Here is an 18,396-nt window from a genome sequence, read left to right on the forward strand (position 1 = left end):
GTGCTCCAAACACCGACGTTGGGTCATTTCGGGTTGAGAGACAGGAGAGCTTTGGGAATTTATATTGTTGGCCGCGGGGGGGAGCGGGGGAGTGAGTGGTAGATGGGTGGAGGGGGTGGATCGGGTGGAGGAGGGGGGAGATGGAGGGGGTAGTGGAGGGGTGGAGGAGGGAGCCAGAGCGTCGCGCTGCGCTCAGAGACCGACGTGAAGATCGTGTTCGAGATGAAATGTATCAAAGAGAGCAGCCGAGGGAGAGACAAATATATATAGAGAGAGCAAATTGTCTGACATTTTACCTTTTTTTGCATTCCTCTCGCTTGTAGTTGTCGTTGTTGTTTAGACAAATGAGAAAAGCAAACAACGGTTATTGAAGATGTGTGTGCAGTCGTGTGTGTGTGTGTGTTTGTGCGTTGTTTTGGGGGAGTGGTAGTGTAGCGGCAAGCGCGCTGCTATGCGAACCCACCGAACCAAATTCGATTTTAATCTCTCGGCCAGCAACACCGCTGGCGATTTATCTGAACCGGTCCTGGGCCTCTCCTAGGTCGGCTCAGCCTCAAATGAGTACCTGGTGCCTTATGCAAGCTTCGTCACGAGGGAGACAAAGGCGGCCGGGTGTGGTACTGACCACACCAACCACACGTGCGACGTGCCGGCCTTCATAGGTGCTCGAGAACAGCACTTGCCCCAACAGTCCATTAAAGGCTATACGGGGGAATCTTCGTCTTTATCTTTGTGTAACCGGTTCCTGGGCCTCCTCTTGGTCGATCCACAATGAGCACCTGGTGCGGTGGGCTACAAGAGGTTGCCAATGGGGAGACAAAGGCGGCCGGGCGTATCTCTATGATTCCTCATGGGGTCTCTGTGCATCTCTGTGTATGTATTTCTCTGGGTCTGTACGTGCCTCTGGTGGGTTTACTTAAAGGGTTCAGAGTTCGGGTCGCAGGGCCACGGACGCACTCCTCGTGGCGTGCGTCTTTAATTCTACATTTGCGTTGCGAGATGATTGATGATGATGATGGTGATGATGGGAGATGATTGATGATGGAGGAGGAGGTGGGAGGGCGGGGCGGAGCGGTAGGGGGAGATGCTTTCATCCAGCAGTGTACAGATCGTGGCTGTTCGCATGAACGCGCACATTGCGTATCGCGACGCGTAGCGGGTGGGTGGTTGTGTGGGAGTGGGGGGGGGGCGCCGCATCGCGGAGATTCAATCTCGTAATAGTGGTGGTGATGGTTTGTGTGTGTGTGTGTACGCAAATGAACCCACAGACCAGTGCGTGTGCCATGCGTCATGCGTGTCGGCTGTTGTCGCGTGTCGGGTGGTGGTGCACATTGCTGCGTCCCGCACAAACGGGGCCACCGGCACACGGCAGTGGCGAATGTCCATGCGTCTGCCGACGGCTAGGTCGACTCAGACTCAAATGAGTACGACCTGGCGCGGTTTCGTAAACAGCAGCAGCTTCTGGGGAGACAAAGGCGGCCGCGCGTGATGTTGGCCAACCCACCCGCTCGCGTGCCATGCCGTGCAGGTGCTACTATGCTGGACATCGGTGAAATTGAGCTTCATAGCTCATCGGATTCACGATATATCGATATTGTGATACTGGGGAGGAGCACTTGCCCCAAGTTTGTTAGAGGCTATACGGCGAGTGTGTTGTGGGGGGTGGGGTTCTTTGTCTTTGTGCGCGTGAATTGGAATAAGGCACAGAAGCGTTTGTCAAAAACACGGGGGCGTTCATCGCAATCGCGCGTGTGTCCTGCGGAATTGTTGTGTAAAGCGCGTGATGATTTACATCGCCGCCTATCAGAGCTGGAAATATAAAAACAAAAACATACAAATCGCTTATGTGTGCTGGAAAATGTGAAGTGAAGAGAGCGCGACTCTTATGAACTCACCGGTGCAGCCGGTGGGTGAGTTGGTGGTAGTGATGGTGGTGAGTGAGTTGGTGGTGGTGATGGTGAGTGAGTTGGTGAGTGAGTTGGCGGTGGTGATGGTGGTGAGTGAGTTGGTGGTGGTGATGGTGAGTGAGTTGGTGGTGGTGATGGTGAGTGAGTTAGTGGTGGTGATGGTGAGTGAGTTGGTGGTGGTGATGGTGAGTTAATTGGTGGTGGTGATGGTGAGTGAGTTAGTGGTGGTGATGGTGGGTGAGTTGGTGGTGATGGTGAGTGAGTTGGTGGTGATGGTGGTGGTGAGTGAGTTGGTGGTGGTGATGGTGGGTGAGTTGGTGGTGGTGATGGTGAGTTAATTGGTGGTGGCGATGGTGGATGAATGGTGCTGAGTGAATTGGTGGTGGTGAGGGTGTTGAGTTGGTGGTGGTGATGGGATGGGTGGTGGGAGGTAGTTGGTGATGGTGGGTGAGTTGGTGGTGGTGGTGATGGGTGGGTGGTGATGAGCGGTGGTGACGGGTAGGATGATGTGTGGGTGGTGTTGGGTAAGTGGGTAGTGGTGACGTGATGTGAGGGGTGGGGCTGTGGGGGGGTCGTTGGTGGTGGTGTGGGGGCGCTCTGGGGGGGGGGCGGAGGTTGTGGGGAATCAAGGGGGCGGGGCTGTGGGTTCAGTAATGACCAGGCGTCTGCCCCTGGCTACTCCGACTCGCAGTATATTATGGAGAGAGAGAGAGAGGGAGCGAAGTTCTATTGCTCAGAGCCACACGCGTCGCTGCGTTTTGTGATGAAAATTTTAACGGAGCAGTGTTTTTGTTGTTGTTATATTATTATTAATTTATGTTTCAGCATTTTATTATTTGGCGCTCCGTGTTTTATGGACGCACCACGGCACAGATCACCCGCGTGGCCTTTAATGCAATAACCCACGAGCCAAACGTTTGTTTGCGAGCGCCTATTGATGCCTGTTGGGGTCGGGGCGAGGAGTTTGTTTTGGGGGGGGGGGGGGGGGAGGGGGTCAGCGATGTGATTTTGAGGTCGGGAGAGTGTTCGCGTGATGGCTTCGTGTCAGCGTTGGGGTTAAGGTTCGGTGTATTGTTCGGGCTCGTGTCAGGGATAGTGCTTGTGGGTTTGTGTTAGAGTTAGCGTTAGGTCGAGTATTAGGGAGAGAGCCCGTGTTAGGGTTAGGGCTAGGGGTTAGGGCTATGGTTTAGGGTCAAGAGGACGGGATAGGGCTCGTGTTAGGGCTATGGGTTAGGGCTAGGGTCAAGAGGACGGGTTAGGGCTCGTGTTAGGGCTATGTGTTAGGGCTATGGGTTAGGGCTATGGGTTAGGACTAGGGTCAAGAGTAAGGGTTAGGGCTAGGGTTAGGGCTATGGGTTAGGACTAGGGTCAAGAGTAAGGGTGAGGGCTCGTGTTAGGGCTATGGGTTAGGGTCAAGAGTAAGGGTTTAGGGCTTGTGTTAGGGCTATGGGTTAGGGCTCGTGTTAGGGCTATGGGTTAGGGCTAGGGTCAAGAGTAAGTTAGGGCTCGTGCTAGGGCTATGGGTTAGGGCTAGGGTCAAGAGTAAGGGTTTGAGCTCGTGTTAGGGCTATGGGTTAGGGCTTGGGTCAAGAGGACGGGTTAGGGCTCGTGTTAGGGCTATGGTTAGGGCTAGGGTTAGGGCTATGGGTTAGAGCTAGGGTCAAGAGTAAGGGTTAGGGCTCGTGTTAGGGCTATGGTTTAGGGTCAAGAGTAAGGGTTTAGGGCTTGTGTTAGGGCTATGGGTTAGGGCTCGTGTTAGGGCTATGGGTTAGGGCTAGGGTCAAGAGTAAGTTAGGGCTCGTGCTAGGGCTATGGGTTAGGGCTAGGGTCAAGAGTAAGGGTTTGAGCTCGTGTTAGAGCTATGGGTTAGGGCTTGGGTCAAGAGGACGGGTTAGGGCTCGTGTTAGGGCTATGGTTAGGGCTAGGGTTAGGGCTATGGGTTAGGGCTAGGGTCAAGAGTAAGGGTTAGGGCTCGTGTTAGGGCTATGGGTTAGGGCTAGGGTTAGGGCTATGGGTTAGGGCTTGGGTCAAGAGTAAGGGTTAGGGCTCGTGTTAGGGCTATGGGTTAGGGCTCGTGTTAGGGCTATGGGTTAGGGCTAGGGTCAAGAGTAAGGGTTAGGGCTCGTGTTAGGGCGATGGGTTAGGGCTAGGGTCAAGAGGACGGGATAGGGCTAGGGTTAGGGCTATGGGTTAGGGCTAGGGTCAAGAGTAAGGGTGAGGGCTCGTGTTAGGGCTATGGGTTAGGGCTAGGGTTAGAGCTATGGGTTAGGGCTAGGGTCAAGAGGACGGGATAGGGCTAGGGTTAGGGCTATGGGTTAGGGCTAGGGTCAAGAGTAAGGGTGAGGGCTCGTGTTAGGGCTATGGGTTAGGGGTCGCCGCGGTCTTTGTCTCGAGAGGGCACGGTGTGCAGATCCACCTCAATAGCCATGCCCCCTCCCCCTGCCTACCCCTCCACCTCCCCCTGCCCCCCCCCTAATGAGGCTCGCAAGGAGATCACTAATGGCGCTTTAATTATTCATGAGCCTACACGGACACGGCCTAACTGGTGTTAATGAGCGTGCGTCTGCGAGAGTGTCTGATTGTGCGTCTTTTGTGTCAACGTGTCAGTGCGTGCATCTCTGTCCGTGTGTTGCCTGCAGCCGTGTGTGTCTCAGTCATTTGTGTCCGTGTGTAGTGAGAGCGGTGGCGCAGCGGTTAGCGCACCGCGCTACGGGACCGGGCTTTCCCCGAGTTCGATTTCCGCTCACGGCCGAACAAAAAAAAATTCGGTGGCAAATATCTGAACAGGTCCTAGACCTTCCCTAGGTCGACTCAGCCTTAAATTGGCGCTTGGTGCTGTGCGTGTAAACGTCAGCACTGCGGAGAGACAAAGGCGGCCCTGGCGTGGTGCTGGCCACCCACCCGCCGTGCCGGCCTTCATAGGTGCTGCTCGCTAACAGCACTTGCCCCAACAGTCTGTTACAGGCTATACAGGGGATCTTTGTCTTGTGTGTGAGGGGGAGGGGGGGGACACAGAGGTTGGCGCGGTGAGCTACAGAACCCAGCGAGCCGAAGTTCGAATCTCGCTCACGGTGAATTTCTCAACCATGGTCCCGGGCCTCCCCCTAGATCTACTCAGCCTCAAATTAGTACCTCGCGCGGTGCTTAAACCTCAGCACTGGGGGAGGGAGAGGGGGCATGGCAGGTTTGTCGTGTTGTGCTTCCCTACGCACCTCCCCAATGATCACGGCTGGCTACGTACGGCGCGAAAGAAGTTCAACTCGCAAGCAGGCACGGCCATGGAAGGATGTGGTGCTTGGCGTGTGTGTTTGTGTTTTATGATCGCACATCCCAGCAATTGGTGAATTCGTTGCAAATCTGCGAAAGGAGGAGGCGAGTGGGAGGGAGCGAGCGAGCGAGAGAGATGGGAGGGAGAGAGAGTGAGATGGAGGTAAGGGGAGGGGGAGATGAAGAGAGGAGAGGGGAGGGAGGGGAGGGAGGGGAGAGGGAGGGAGGGGAGTGGGAAGTAGGGGAGAGAGGGAGGGAGGGGAGAGGGAGCGAGCGAGAGAGATGGGAGGGAGAGAGTGAGATGGAGGTAAGGGGGGGGGGAGATGAAGGGAGGGAGGGGAGAGGAAGGGAGGGGTGAGGGAGAGATTGCACTACGCACGTAAATGTCATGGTGTGCGCCTGTGAAACTGTCTGAGGGTGTGCTCGTGGGGAGCGTTTGCGTGGCGGTTAGCGCGACGCTGCGCTACGAACCCAGGGACCCAGGTGCGATTCACGCTCACGGCCAACGCCAGCGAGAGCGATGATTCTGAACCGGTCCTGGGCCTCCCCTAGGTCGACTCGGCCTCAAACGGGTACCCCCGGTGGGGTGTGTGAACATCGCCACGAGGGAGACAAAGGCGGCCGGGCGGGCGCGGTGCCGGCCACCCCACGCCTATGCCGGCCTCCATAGGCGCTCTTCGCTAACAGCACTTGCCCCAACAGTCTGTTAAATGCTATAGGGGTGGGGGGGGGGGGTCTTTGTTTTGTGGTGATGTGCGCGAGTTGCCTTCGGGTTGAGGGCATGCGCGGCGTGGGGGTGCCGACTTGTGTGTGCAGGGGGACTCAAATCCTGACCGTCTTTGTCTCTCCACAGGTCTCCCCGCGCGCTCTGCGGACTTTCCGAGGCAGATGGACAACATCACTGTGCGCCAGGGAGAGAGTGCGCTCCTCAAGTAACTACGCACAGGCAGTCACGCACAGGCAGCCGTGCACAGGCAGTCACGCACAGGCAGTCACGCACAGGCAGCCGTTCACAGGCAGTCACGCACAGGCAGTCACGCACAGGCAGCCGTGCACAGGCAGTCACGCACAGGCAGCTACGCACACGCAGCCAGACACAAATAGGTGCACACGGGCAGCTACACACGGACAGCCACACACAGGCAGCAGTCACACACAGACAGTCACCCACAGGCAGCCACGCACAGGCAGCTACACACGGACAGCCACACACAGGCAGCCACACACAGACAGCAGTCACACACAGACAGTCACCCACAGGCAGCCACGCACAGGCAGCTACACACGGACAGCCACACACAGGCAGCCACACACAGACAGCAGTCACACACAGACAGTCACCCACAGGCAGCCACGCACAGGCAGCTACACACGGACAGCCACACACAGGCAGCCACACACAGACAGCAGTCACACACAGACAGTCACCCACAGGCAGCCACGCACAGGCAGCTACACACGGACAGCCACACACAGGCAAGTCCGCCATGGCACACACGAATCAAATGTGTCTGTGTCTCTGCGTCTGTTTTTGTCCGCGTGTCACTGCCTCGATGTATCTGCGTGTCCTTTTATTTATTACGTGTGTCTGTGTCGCTGTCCGCCTGTGTCTGTGTGTGTGTCCCTGTGTCTGTGTCGCTGTCCGCCTGTGTGTCTGTGTGTGTGTGTGTGTCCCTGTGTTGCTGTCCGTCTGTGTGTCTGTGTATCCCTTTGTCTGTGTCGCTTTTTGCGTCTGTGTGCGTGTGTGTGTGCGTGCGTGTGCGTGTGCGCGTGTGTGTGTGCGTGTGTGTGCGTGTGTGTGTGCTCTTGCGTTCCGTTCCCGCTGATGGCTAAAGTCAGTGACACATTTCTGAACCGGCCCTGGGCCACCCCTAGGTCGACTCGTCATGTAATGAGCACGCGGTGTGCAAACATCGCCACTGGGGAGACAAAGGCGGTCGGGCAGGACATGGTTCCGGCCACCCACTCTCCTCATGTGTGCCGTGCCGACCTTCATAGGTGCTGCCCGATGAACAGCACTTGCCCCAACAGTCTGTTACAGTCTGTTACTGATGGTCTTTGCCCTGTGTGTGTGTGCGTGTGTGTGTGCGTGTGTGTGACAGTGTCACACACACGCGTGTTGGTGTAGCGGTTAGCGCGCTACGCTGCGCTATGAACCCGGCGATCCGGGTTCGATTTCCGCTCACGGCCAACAGCACAGTGACGATTATTTGAACCGGTCCTGGGCCTCCTCTAGGTCGACTCAGCCGCAAATGATTATAAACATCGCCACTGGGGAGACAAAGGCTTTCGGGCGTGGTGCTGGCCACCCACCCCCTCGTGTATCGTTCCGGCCTTCATAGGTGCTCGCTAACAGCACTTGCCCCTACAGTCTGTTAAGGCTACACGGGGGATCTTTGACGGTGTCCGCTTGTCCCGTGTGAGCGCGAGCTACGCATTGATCCTAGCTACCTGCTTAGCCTGAGTTATAAACTCAGCCAACACAGTTAACTCACGACCTTGAACTTGAACTCCATCGGTGCTTGCTACTCACTGAACAGCACTTGCCCCAACAGCATGTTAAGGCTATCCGGTATGGGGGGCGGGGGATCTTTGTCTTTGTATGTGTGTGTGGTGTTTGGGACTGGTAGGCAAATGACGGGCATTGTGATTGCAACTGAACTCGCAGCAGGCGATAGCGACCAATATTATTCACAATAGAGGGATTTTGTGTCGTTGTTGTCGTGATATTCGATCGCGTAAATATAAAAGCGTCGTTGAACATTCACAAGTGTCACACGTTGTTCGTTTACCCTCCAAACACACCGGCGTGCTGAGCCAGTAAACTAATCGGCACGTGTTTCGTTGACGTTTCGAACCCTTACCCATTGGCTGTGCGGTCGAGTGGTGGCGGGTTTAACGACGTTGTAATATGGGGCCGTCCATAAATGACGTCACGCGATTTTGGACGATTTTTGACCCCCCCCCCCCCGCCTCGTCACACGGCGTCACAACAAGTCAGACCCCCCCTCAAATATGACGTCACAAAGCTCTGCCCCCCCCCCAAAAAAAAACATATTTCCATTTTGAAAATAAAACATGCTTCAAATCGCTTCCAACTATTGTCATTGTAGTGCGTATTTAATGTGGCGCTGCACTCAGATGTTGTAGGAGAAAGCATATTAATAAAGTAGAACGTGTTGTCTATATTTACTTAAAGTTACGCATTTTGATGTGACGTCACATTTCACAAACCCCGCCCCCCCCCTCTCGTCACATATCGTCACAAATGTCTGACCCCCCCCCCACCCCCTACTAGGTGCGTGACGTCATTTATGGACGGCCCCGATTTACGCGAACTTACTCCCGCCCCACGTTTCCAAATAAAACAATTCCTCGATAATGGATTGCGATTGTAACCAGCGAGAGGACAATCCTAGCGATTCGCCGCTCCCTCAACAGACCGCAAATAGCCCTCGTCCACGGCCAAATGAGATCACCTTGAACATCGGTGTAGTTAATTAATTAACTTAGCGAATCGCGAGCCATCACCAACGTCTCGAGCCCTTCTCTTCAACCACCCCCTCCCCTCCCTCCCCCTCCGTGTCTCTCTCACACACACACAAAGACAAAGATCCACGCGAATAGCCTCGAGAGACTGTTGGGGCAAGTGCTGTTAGCGAGCAGCACCTATGAAGGCCGGAACGGTACGCGAGGGGGTGGGTGGCCAGCACCACGCCCGGCCGCCTTTGTCTCCCCTAGTGACGATTTTTTTTTTAAATCGCACTAAGTACTGATTTGAGGCTGAGTCGACCTAGGGGAAGCCAAGGACCGGTTCAAGTAATCATCACAAGCTGTTGGGAGTGAGCGGGAATCGAACTCGGATTGCCGGGTTCATAGCGCAGCGCAGCGCTAACCACTACTCTACCGCTCCCCACTCACACACACACGTGCACAAAGATAAAGGTGACCCCGGATAGCCTTCACAGGCCGTTTGGGGCAAGTGCTGTAAGCGAGCAGCAGCACACATGAACGCCGGCACGCCGCAGGAGCGGGCTGGGTGGCCAGCACCACAAGCGGCCCCCTTTGTCTCACAAGTGGCGACGTATACACACGACGCATTTGAGGCTGAGTCGTCCTAGGGGAGGGCCCGGCCGACACGATGGGAGGACCGATCGCTCCTTCGGCTGTCGCACCATCGTTTCGTCTTGGCCAGCGGCTAAGTCCATTACCAGTGGGTGTGATGCCTCGAACTGGCGCGCGTGTGTGTGTGTGTGGACGTTCTCTGAATCGACGCGTTCCTCTTTCTGGGTGTCGCTGTCAATTCCAAGCAGCATTTTTGTTGCAGCTTTGGTTGAAAATGTCATTTTGTCAATGTCCGTGTTTCTCACGAACCCTAAGTCAAAGTTGAATACTTTAACCGCCTCCCCCCACCCCCTTTCGCAAAAGCACAAATGGATAAATAGATGCATACGTTTTTAGAAATGCATTTAAGCAATTGAGGTCACGAAAGGTCAACGCTCACGCGCGTCCAGGCAGTCGACGGATCGACCACTCTAATTGCTTTGACAACAAAGGAACTCGCCTTTATTTTGTGTTTTATTTTTCCCGTTAAGGCCCTACTGAGCTGCAAGAGCTCTCTGTTTTTTTTGCAGAAGCGAAATTGGCTATCCCAAGTGATCGCTGAACGAAGTTGGCGTATCACCGCGTGGGCATTTGTAGCAACCAAATAACTCTAAAGACGCGTGATGTTGATTCTCAATGTGGAGGGGGGGAAAAATCGGAAAACCCGGAGAAAAATCCACGCCACCACGGGGAGAAAGAGACACGCGAACTCCAAATATACAGCAGGGGTCACGGTCCTGATCGAACCCACGGCCCTCTTGTATACCATGCGAGGGAGTTGACATCTCGCCAAGGAGATAGAGGCACCGCCAACTCCAAATGTACAGCAGGCGTCAGGGTCGGAATCGAACCCACGACCCTGACGCCTGCTGTATATTTGGAGTGCGCCTGTTTTTTTACGCCACTGATGTTAGCCGTGCCCTGGGATTCGAACTCAGGTGGACCGGGTCCAGAGCGCAGGCCGCAATCCACGGCGCCATCGCTCCTTCCCAGTAACCACGGAGGTGATGGAGAGCGGCAGAAAGAGATTGGGAGAAACGGAGGGGAAGAGGGAGGTGGGGAGGAGGGAGGGGAGGAGGGAGGGGAGGGGAGGAGGGGGCAGGGAGGGGAGGAGGAAGGGGGGAGGGGAGGGAGGGAGGGACGTAGGGAGGGAGGGAGGGGAGAGGAGACCGAGAGAGGGAGGGAGGGGAGGAGAGAGGAGACCGAGAGAGGGAGGGAGGGAGGGGAGAGGAGACCGAGAGAGAGAGGGAGGGAGGGAGGGAGCGAGGGAGGGAGGGAGGAGAGAGGAGACCGAGAGAGGGAGGGAGGGAGGGGAGGAGAGAGGAGACCGAGGGAGGGAGGGTGGGAGGGGAGGAGAGAGGAGACCGAGAGAGGGAGGGAGGGAGGGGAGAGGAGACCGAGAGAGAGAGGGAGGGAGGGGAGGAGAGAGGAGACCGAGAGAGGGAGGGAGGGAGGGGCCGTCAATTTTTCAAATGCGCGGTGTACGCTGTGCTGTACAGGAGGGGAGGGGCTTGTGGTGGATGAGGCAGAGGGGCGGGGGGGGTGGGAGGCAGATGAGGGGAGGGGTGAGGCGGATATCCTGCGGCGCGTGCTACGTTGGGGGCGGCACGTGCACGCGCACGTGCGGTAGAGGCGCGGGGATGGTGGGGGGGGGCACGCGGTGGGGGGGGGGGGTGACCCGAGGGGAGGGGGGGGAGGTGAGGGCGGGCGCGGGGTGGGGGGAGACGCGGGGCACAGGGTTGGGAGGAGGCAAGAGGCGCGGGAGGGAGGGAGGGAGAGGGGGAGGGAGAGGGGGAGGGAGAGGGGGAGGGAGAGGGGGAGGGAGAAGGGGAGGGAGAGGGGGAGGGAGAGGGGGAGGGAGAGGCAGGAGGAGGGGTAGAGAGGTGAAGATAGCGGTAAGGGTTTGAGATGAATGTTTGTAATATTATATGCATGGCGTTGATGTTCACACGCACACGCATAGGCAAGCGCTGTTATCAAGCAGCACCTATGAAGGCCGGCACGGCACACGAGGGGGTGGGTGGCCAGCACCACGCCCGGCCGCCTTTGTCTCCCCCAGTGGCGATATTTACACATCTTACCGGGTTCTTATTTGAGGCTGAGTCGACTTAAGGGAGGCCGAGTACCGGTTCAGATAATCGTCACTGAGAGTGAGGGTGAGTGAGTAAGAGTAAGTGAGTAATAGTGAGTAAGAGTGAGTGAGTAAGAGTGAGTTAGTGAGTAAGAGTGAGTGAGTAGGAGTGAGTGAGTAGGAGTGAGTTAGTGAGTAACAGTGAATGAGTAAGAGTGAGTGAGTGAGAGTGAGTCAGTGAGTAAGAGTGAGTTAGTGACTAAGAGTGAGTGAGTAAGAGAGAGTGAGTGAGTGTGAGTGAGTGAGAGTGAGTGAGTAAGAGTGAGAATGAGTGAGTAGTAGTGAGTGAGTGAGTAAGAGTGAGTGAGTAAGAGTGAGTGAGTAGAAGTGAGTTAGTGAGTAAGTGTGAGTGAGTGAGAGTGAGTGAGTAGGAGTAAGTGAGTAGGAGTGAGTTAGTGAGTAAGAGTGAGTGGGAGTGAGTGAGAATGAGAGAGTGAGTGAGAGTGAGTGAGTGAGTAAGAGTGAGTGAGTGAGTAAAAGAGAGTGAGTGAGTGAGAGTGAGTGAGAGTGAGTGAGAGTGAGCGTGTGAATGAGAGTGAGTGAGTGAGAGTGAGTGAATGAGTAAGAGTGAGTGAGTGAGAGTGAGTAAGAGTGAGTGAGTGCGAGTGAGTGAGTGAGTAAGAGTGAGCGAGTGTGAGTGAGTGAGTGAGAGTGAGTGTGAGTGAGTGAGAGAGAGTGAGTGAGTTAGAGAGAGTGAGTGAGTGAGAGGGAGTGAGTGAGTAAGAGAGAGTGAATGAGTGAGAGTGAGTGAGAGTGAATGAGAGTCAGTGAGTGAGAGTGAGAGTGAGTGAGAATGAGAGAGTGAGTGCGAGTGAGTGAGTGAGTAAGAGAGAGTGAGTAAAAGTGAGTAAGAGTGAGTGAGTGAGTAGGAGTGAGTGAGAGTGAGTGAGTGAGTAAGAGTGAGTGAGTGTGAGTGAGTAAGAGTGAGTGAGTGAGTGAGAAAGAGTGAGTGAGTGAGTAAGAGTGAGTGAGTGAGTAAGTGAGTAAGAGTGAGTGAGTGAGTAAGTGAGTAAGAGTGAGTGGGAGGAAGATACAGGCTGAGGGAGTGGGAGGGAGTGAGACGGATGAAGGGGGAGAGAGAGAGAGCGCTGGTAATGGCAGCGCGTGACATCCTGCAGAGTTTCTGTTTAAAGTTTTCATTCTGCGCTCTGCTCTCACGCGAATCTTCATATTTGGGGGGGTGGGGTGGGGTTGGGGGGCAGGGGTAAGTGCTCTTATCTTAAGACTCGTTTGTTAGTGCAGTCATTCATTATAATCATCAGCAGTGTATTCATCATCAGCATTATAATCATCAGCAGTGTATTCATCATCAGCATTATAATCATCAGCAGTGTATTCATCATCAGCATTATAATCATCAGCAGTGTATTCATCATCAGCATTATAATCATCAGCAGTGTATTCATCATCAGCAGTGTATTCATCATTATCATAATTATATTCATCATCAGCATTATAACCATCATCAGCAGTTTATTCATCATCAGCATTATAATCATCAGCAGTATATTCATCATCAGCAGTCTACTCATCATCATCATCATATTCATCATCAGCATTATAACCATCATCAGCAGTATATTTATCATCACCATTATATTAATCATCAGCAGTGTATTCATCAGCAGCATTATAATCATCAGCAGTGTATTCATCATCATCATCATAATCATCAGCAGTGTATTCATCATCAGCATTATAATCATCAGCAGTGTATTCATCATCAGCATTATAATCATCAGCAGTGTATTCATCATCAGCATTATAATCAGCAGCAGTGTATTCATCATCAGAAGTATATTCATCATCAGCAGCGTATTCATCATCACCATTATATTAATCATCAGCAGTGTATTCATCATCAGCATTATAATCATCAGCAGTGTATTCATCATCAGCATTATAATCATCAGCAGTGTATTCATCATCAGCATTATAATCATCAGCAGTGTATTCATCATCAGCATTATAATCATCAGCAGTGTATTCATCATCATCATAATAATCAGCAATGTATTCATCATCAGCATTATAATCATCAGCAGTGTATTCATCATCATCATAATCATCAGCAGTGTATTCATCATCAGCATTATAATCATCAGCAGTGTATTCATCATCATCATCATAATCATCAGCAGTGTATTCATCATCAGCATTATAATCATCAGCAGTGTATTCATCATCAGCATTATAATCATCAGCAGTGTATTCATCATCATAATCATCAGCAATGTATTCATCATCAGCATTATAATCATCAGCAGCGTATTCATCATCAGCATTATAATCATCAGCAGTGTATTCATCATTATCATCATTATATTCATCATCAGCATTATAACCATCATCAGTGGTTATAATGCTGATGATGAATACGCATCAGCATTATAATCATCAGCAGTATATTCATCATCAGCAGTCTACTCATCATCATCATATTCATCATCAGCATTATAACCATCATCAGCAGTATATTCATCATCACCATTATATTAATAATCAGCAGTGTATTCATCATCAGCATCATACTCATCGGCAGTGTATTCATCATCAGCATGATTATCAGCAACAGCAGCAAACCACTATCCGTGGAGTGTAGCGGTAAGCGCGCTGTGCTACAACCCCAAGTTCGATTCCCGCTCACGGCCAACACCAGTAACGATTATTTTAACGGGCCCCGGGCTTCCCCTAGGTCGACTCAGCCTCAAATGAGTCCCTGGTGCAGTATATCTACATCACTACTAGGGAGACAAAGGCGGTCGGGTGTGGTGCTGACCACTCACCCCGCTCATGTGTCCTGCCCGCCTTCATAGGTGCTCGCTAACAGCACTTGCCCTGACAGTCTGTTAAAGCTATACGGGGGATCTTTGCGTGCGTGTGTGTGTGTCCGTATGTATGTTGTGTTTGTGTGCCCGTGTGCCTGTTGTGCCTCTGTGTCTGTAACGATCACGTCAAGTGTCACTGTTGTTTTCCTCATCCAAGTTTGATTCTGCATGGCTCTGTGCATTATCAGCAGCAGCATCATCATCAGCATCATCAGCAGGGACAGGATAATAATGATAAAAACTGTCATCACCAATTACCGCCGCCATCACCATCGGAATGTTTGAATGCCCTAGACTATTGCAAATTATTTGTTGCTTACGGTACAAAGCCAATATCTTTTTTGCACAAGTACGTACACAGCAGACGCTCATCAGCAGCGTTAACGGGGTAGGGAGCTGATGGAGGATAGGGGTTGGCGGGGTGGTGATGGATGGGGCAGTTATACCACAGGATAAGAGATTGAATCTTGACCTTTCACTACCAAGGTCAAATATTAACCTTGGGCCCTAGTGTGACAAAATAAACTCCTCGCCACTGACCATGAGGGCCACGGTGGCTAGGAGATGTTAACTACCTCGCCTGGTATATGGGAGATCTCGACCTCTGACGCCTGCTGTGTATTTGGAGTTTGCGGTGTCTCTCTCTCTCCCCGTGGTCGCGTGGATATTTGCTGCGGGGTTTTCCCCTCCACATTCAGAATGAACGACACGCGTTCTAGATAATATCTGGCTGCTGCTAGACATTTCCACATGACAATAAGCCAACGTCGCTGACCTATCATTTTTTGCGATGGCTCAGCGTGGGGGGGGGGGGGGGCCTTACCTGCTAAAATAAAAAATATATAAAATAGTTTCATAGTTGAATAGTATCAGCACAATGCTTAACTGAGTTGGTGGGGGAAAGGCAAAACCGCTTGAGATCCTGTATTGAATTAGGCATTCACTTAAAGCGATTACAAATTAACTTAATTGGCCACCTGTTTAATTTCTCTCTCTGCCTCAGCGCCCCCCCCCCCCCAATATTTAATATTCCACACCGTAGTTGAACAAGCGGAGAGGTCATTCGCGTCACAATTAAATAAATTACAATTAAAATCATAAAATCAAAAGTACCGTCTCTCTCTCTCTCTTCATCTCCTACCTCCACCCTCTCTCTTCACTTTGCCCCCCGAAAATAAAGTTTAACAAAAAATATCCACACGTGTTTCGTTAACGCACCAAACACCACCGCCTACCCGACACAGCGAATCAAGCAAGCGCTGTGCCAATTAGTGACTGCTTCAGCACAGCGGCTGTGCGTTTGGAGAGCGAAACCCCCACAACGGTTGACAACAACACGTGTGCGTAACCACGACGTCGCCGATTGGCGATTACGGCAACAACGGCGGACAGCTTCGTCAGGCGGGGAATTGGTCGCCAAAGTGTGCCCACGTGTTCGACTGCTCTGGGCCCCCTTCCCTCCATCTCGCACCACTTCCCCAACCACCCCCCAAAAAAGCAGCGAAGTTTCCGCCGTGCAGCCTGTAACAGGCCGTCGGGGCAAGTGCTGTAAGCGAGCATCGATGAAGGCCGGAACGGCACACGAAGACCAATTCAGAGCTCATTGGTCACCCCGTGCCCCTTATACACCTCAGCGTTCATCCCGCAAAGTCCCATCGCAAGGGAGAAACACAAACAAATAGAACAACACATCTCTTGCCCCGTATTGACAACGGCTGTACGCCATCTGCAACTGAAGACTCAATTGCCCTGTAGAAGAATACCGGCGTAAAACCCTATGGGTTGACAGCTATGGCACCAGGTACTCATTTGAGGCCGAGTCGACCTAGGGGACGCCCAGGACCGCTTCAGATAATTAAAGCGATTACACAATCGTACAATTGGCCACCTGTTTAATTTCTCTCTTTCTCTCCGTAAGCCTCTCCAGTGACGATTATAATCGTTACTGGGATTATAATCGTCACCGGCGTTGGCCGCGAGCGGGAATCGAACTGGGGTCCCAGGGTTCGTGGTGCCTCGTGCTACCCGCTACACTACCGCTCCCCCACAAGCCCCCCCCCTTTACCCCCCCCCCCCCCATTGATAGACCGCCTGGGTCTGTCCCCACCGATAATGTCTCCGTCGCGTGCTCGAAGGGGCACGTGTAGTGGTGTCTTCGTGTGCACGTGGCCTTCATAGGGCGCTCGCTCACAGCACTTGCCCCGACAGTCTGTTAAGGCTACACGGGGGATCTTTGCCTTCGTCCTGTGTGGTTGGAGCGGTGGTGTAGCGGTTAGCGCTACGCTGCGCTAATGAACTCGGCGACCCGAGTTCGATTTCCGCTCACGGCCGACACCGTTGACGATTATCTGAACCGGTACTGGGCCTCTCCTAGATACACTCAGCCACAAATGAGTGCCTGGTTCGGTGTGTAATCATCGCCACTGGGGAGACAAAGGCGGCCGGGCGTGGTGCTGGCCACCCACCCCATCGTGTGCCGTGCCGGCCTCCATAGGTGGTCGCTCACAGCACTTGCCCCAAAAGTCTGTTAAGGCTATACGGGGGATCATTGTCTTTGTTGTACGTATTGTATCCTATGTGAACGATGTATGGGGAGCGAGTGGGTAAATGGTTGAGTTGGTGAGTGAGCGAGCCAGTTTGAGTACCTAGTTTGAGACTTTCCTGCCAAGGCCAAACGGGAGCTCCAGAGACCGAGCGATGAGTCCAATTTGCAGGAAGAGTTAGTGAATGGGTGAGCGGGCGGACAGGCAGGCGGGCGGGCGATCGAGCGGGCGAGTGTGAGATGGTGGATTGTTTTGCGGTGTGGGCAGTGCCGGATGATCCTAGGAGCAAAAGTAGCTACTACATATGTAGTAGCTACTACTACAAATGTAGCTACTACATATGTAGTAGGTACTACTACATTTGTAGTAGTAGCTACTACATTTGTAGTAGTAGCTACTACATTTGTAGTAGTAGCTACTACATATGTAGTAGCTACATTTGTAGTAGTATAGTAGCTACTACATATGTAGTAGCATATGTAGTAGCTACTACTTTTGTAGTACTACTTATGTAGTACTACTACTACTTATGTAGTAGCTACTACTACTTATGTAGTAGCTACTACTACTTTTGTAGTAGCTACTACTACTTATGTAGTAGCTACTACTACTTATGTAGTAGCTACTACTACTTATGTAGTAGCTACTACTACTTATGTAGTACTACTACTACTTATGTAGTAGCTACTACTACTTATGTAGTACTACTACTACTTATGTAGTAGCTACTACTACTTATGTAGTAGCTACTACTACTTATGTAGTACTACTACTACTTATGTAGTAGCTAATACTACTTATGTAGTACTACTACTACTTATGTAGTAGCTACTACTACTTATGTAGTAGCTAATACTACTTATGTAGTACTACTACTACTTATGTAGTAGCTACTACTACTTATGTAGTAGCTACTACTACATATGCTAGGGGCCCCGCACTTTCAAGGGCCCCGCGCGAAATGCTTTCAAGCTATCAATTCCGGTTCAGTGACTCTATTACTATAGTACTATACCGCCTTCAACTTTTATGAACGACCGGGTGTTAAGGGTTAGCGATTTATGGCATTATCTGGCTGTATAGCAATTGAAAAAATACAATTACTTTACTTTGCAAGTTAAAACATTTGTCTGTTTTAATATTTATGTTTTTTTTTAATTTAGGGCCCCTTTATAACTTACGCTACAGGCCCCACGTTAGCTTCATCCGGCACTGCGTGTGGGTGAGTTCACGATGAGTGAGTTCACGATGAGTGAGTTCACGATGAGTGAGTGAGTTCACGATGAGTGAGTTCACGATGAGTGAGTTCACGATGAGTGAGTTCACGATGAGTGAGTGAGTTCATGATGAGTGAGTTCACGATGAGTGAGTGAGTTCATGATGAGTGAGTTCACGATGAGTGAGTGAGTTCACAATGAGTGAGTGAATGAGTTCACGATGAGTGAGTTCACGATGAGTGAGTTCAATATGAGTGAGTGAGTTCAAGATGAGTGAGTGAATGAGTTCACGATGAGTGAGTGAGTTCACGATGAGTGAGTGAGTGAGTTCACGATGAGTGAGTGAGTTCACGATGAGTGAGTTCACGATGAGTGAGTTCACGATGAGTGAGTGAGTTC

The 18,396-nt window shown here is 52.1% G+C and overlaps 1 protein-coding gene across 3 annotated transcripts in view; it reads left to right on the forward strand.

Annotated features, from left to right (window-relative positions):
- LOC116948158 (opioid-binding protein/cell adhesion molecule homolog) overlaps positions 1–18,396 on the forward strand; it is a 370,266-nt gene that overhangs the window by 153,254 nt on the left and 198,616 nt on the right. For 2 of the 3 annotated variants that reach the window (XM_032964578.2, XM_032964579.2), the window contains exons 1-2: positions 5,548–5,657; positions 6,028–6,106. In XM_032964578.2, the coding sequence (XP_032820469.1) occupies positions 5,558–5,657; positions 6,028–6,106 (179 nt within the window). In that variant the 5' untranslated portion in view covers positions 5,548–5,557. Of the gene's footprint in view, positions 1–5,547; positions 5,658–6,027; positions 6,107–18,396 lie in introns of those variants that run through there. The other variant, XM_032964580.2, reaches the window with a different exon arrangement.

Source organism: Petromyzon marinus, chromosome 32 (assembly GCF_048934315.1).
Source record: "Petromyzon marinus isolate PM22_M1 ecotype Great Lakes invasive population chromosome 32, UKy_Petmar_22M1.pri1.0, whole genome shotgun sequence".
NCBI lineage: Eukaryota > Metazoa > Chordata > Hyperoartia > Petromyzontiformes > Petromyzontidae > Petromyzon > Petromyzon marinus.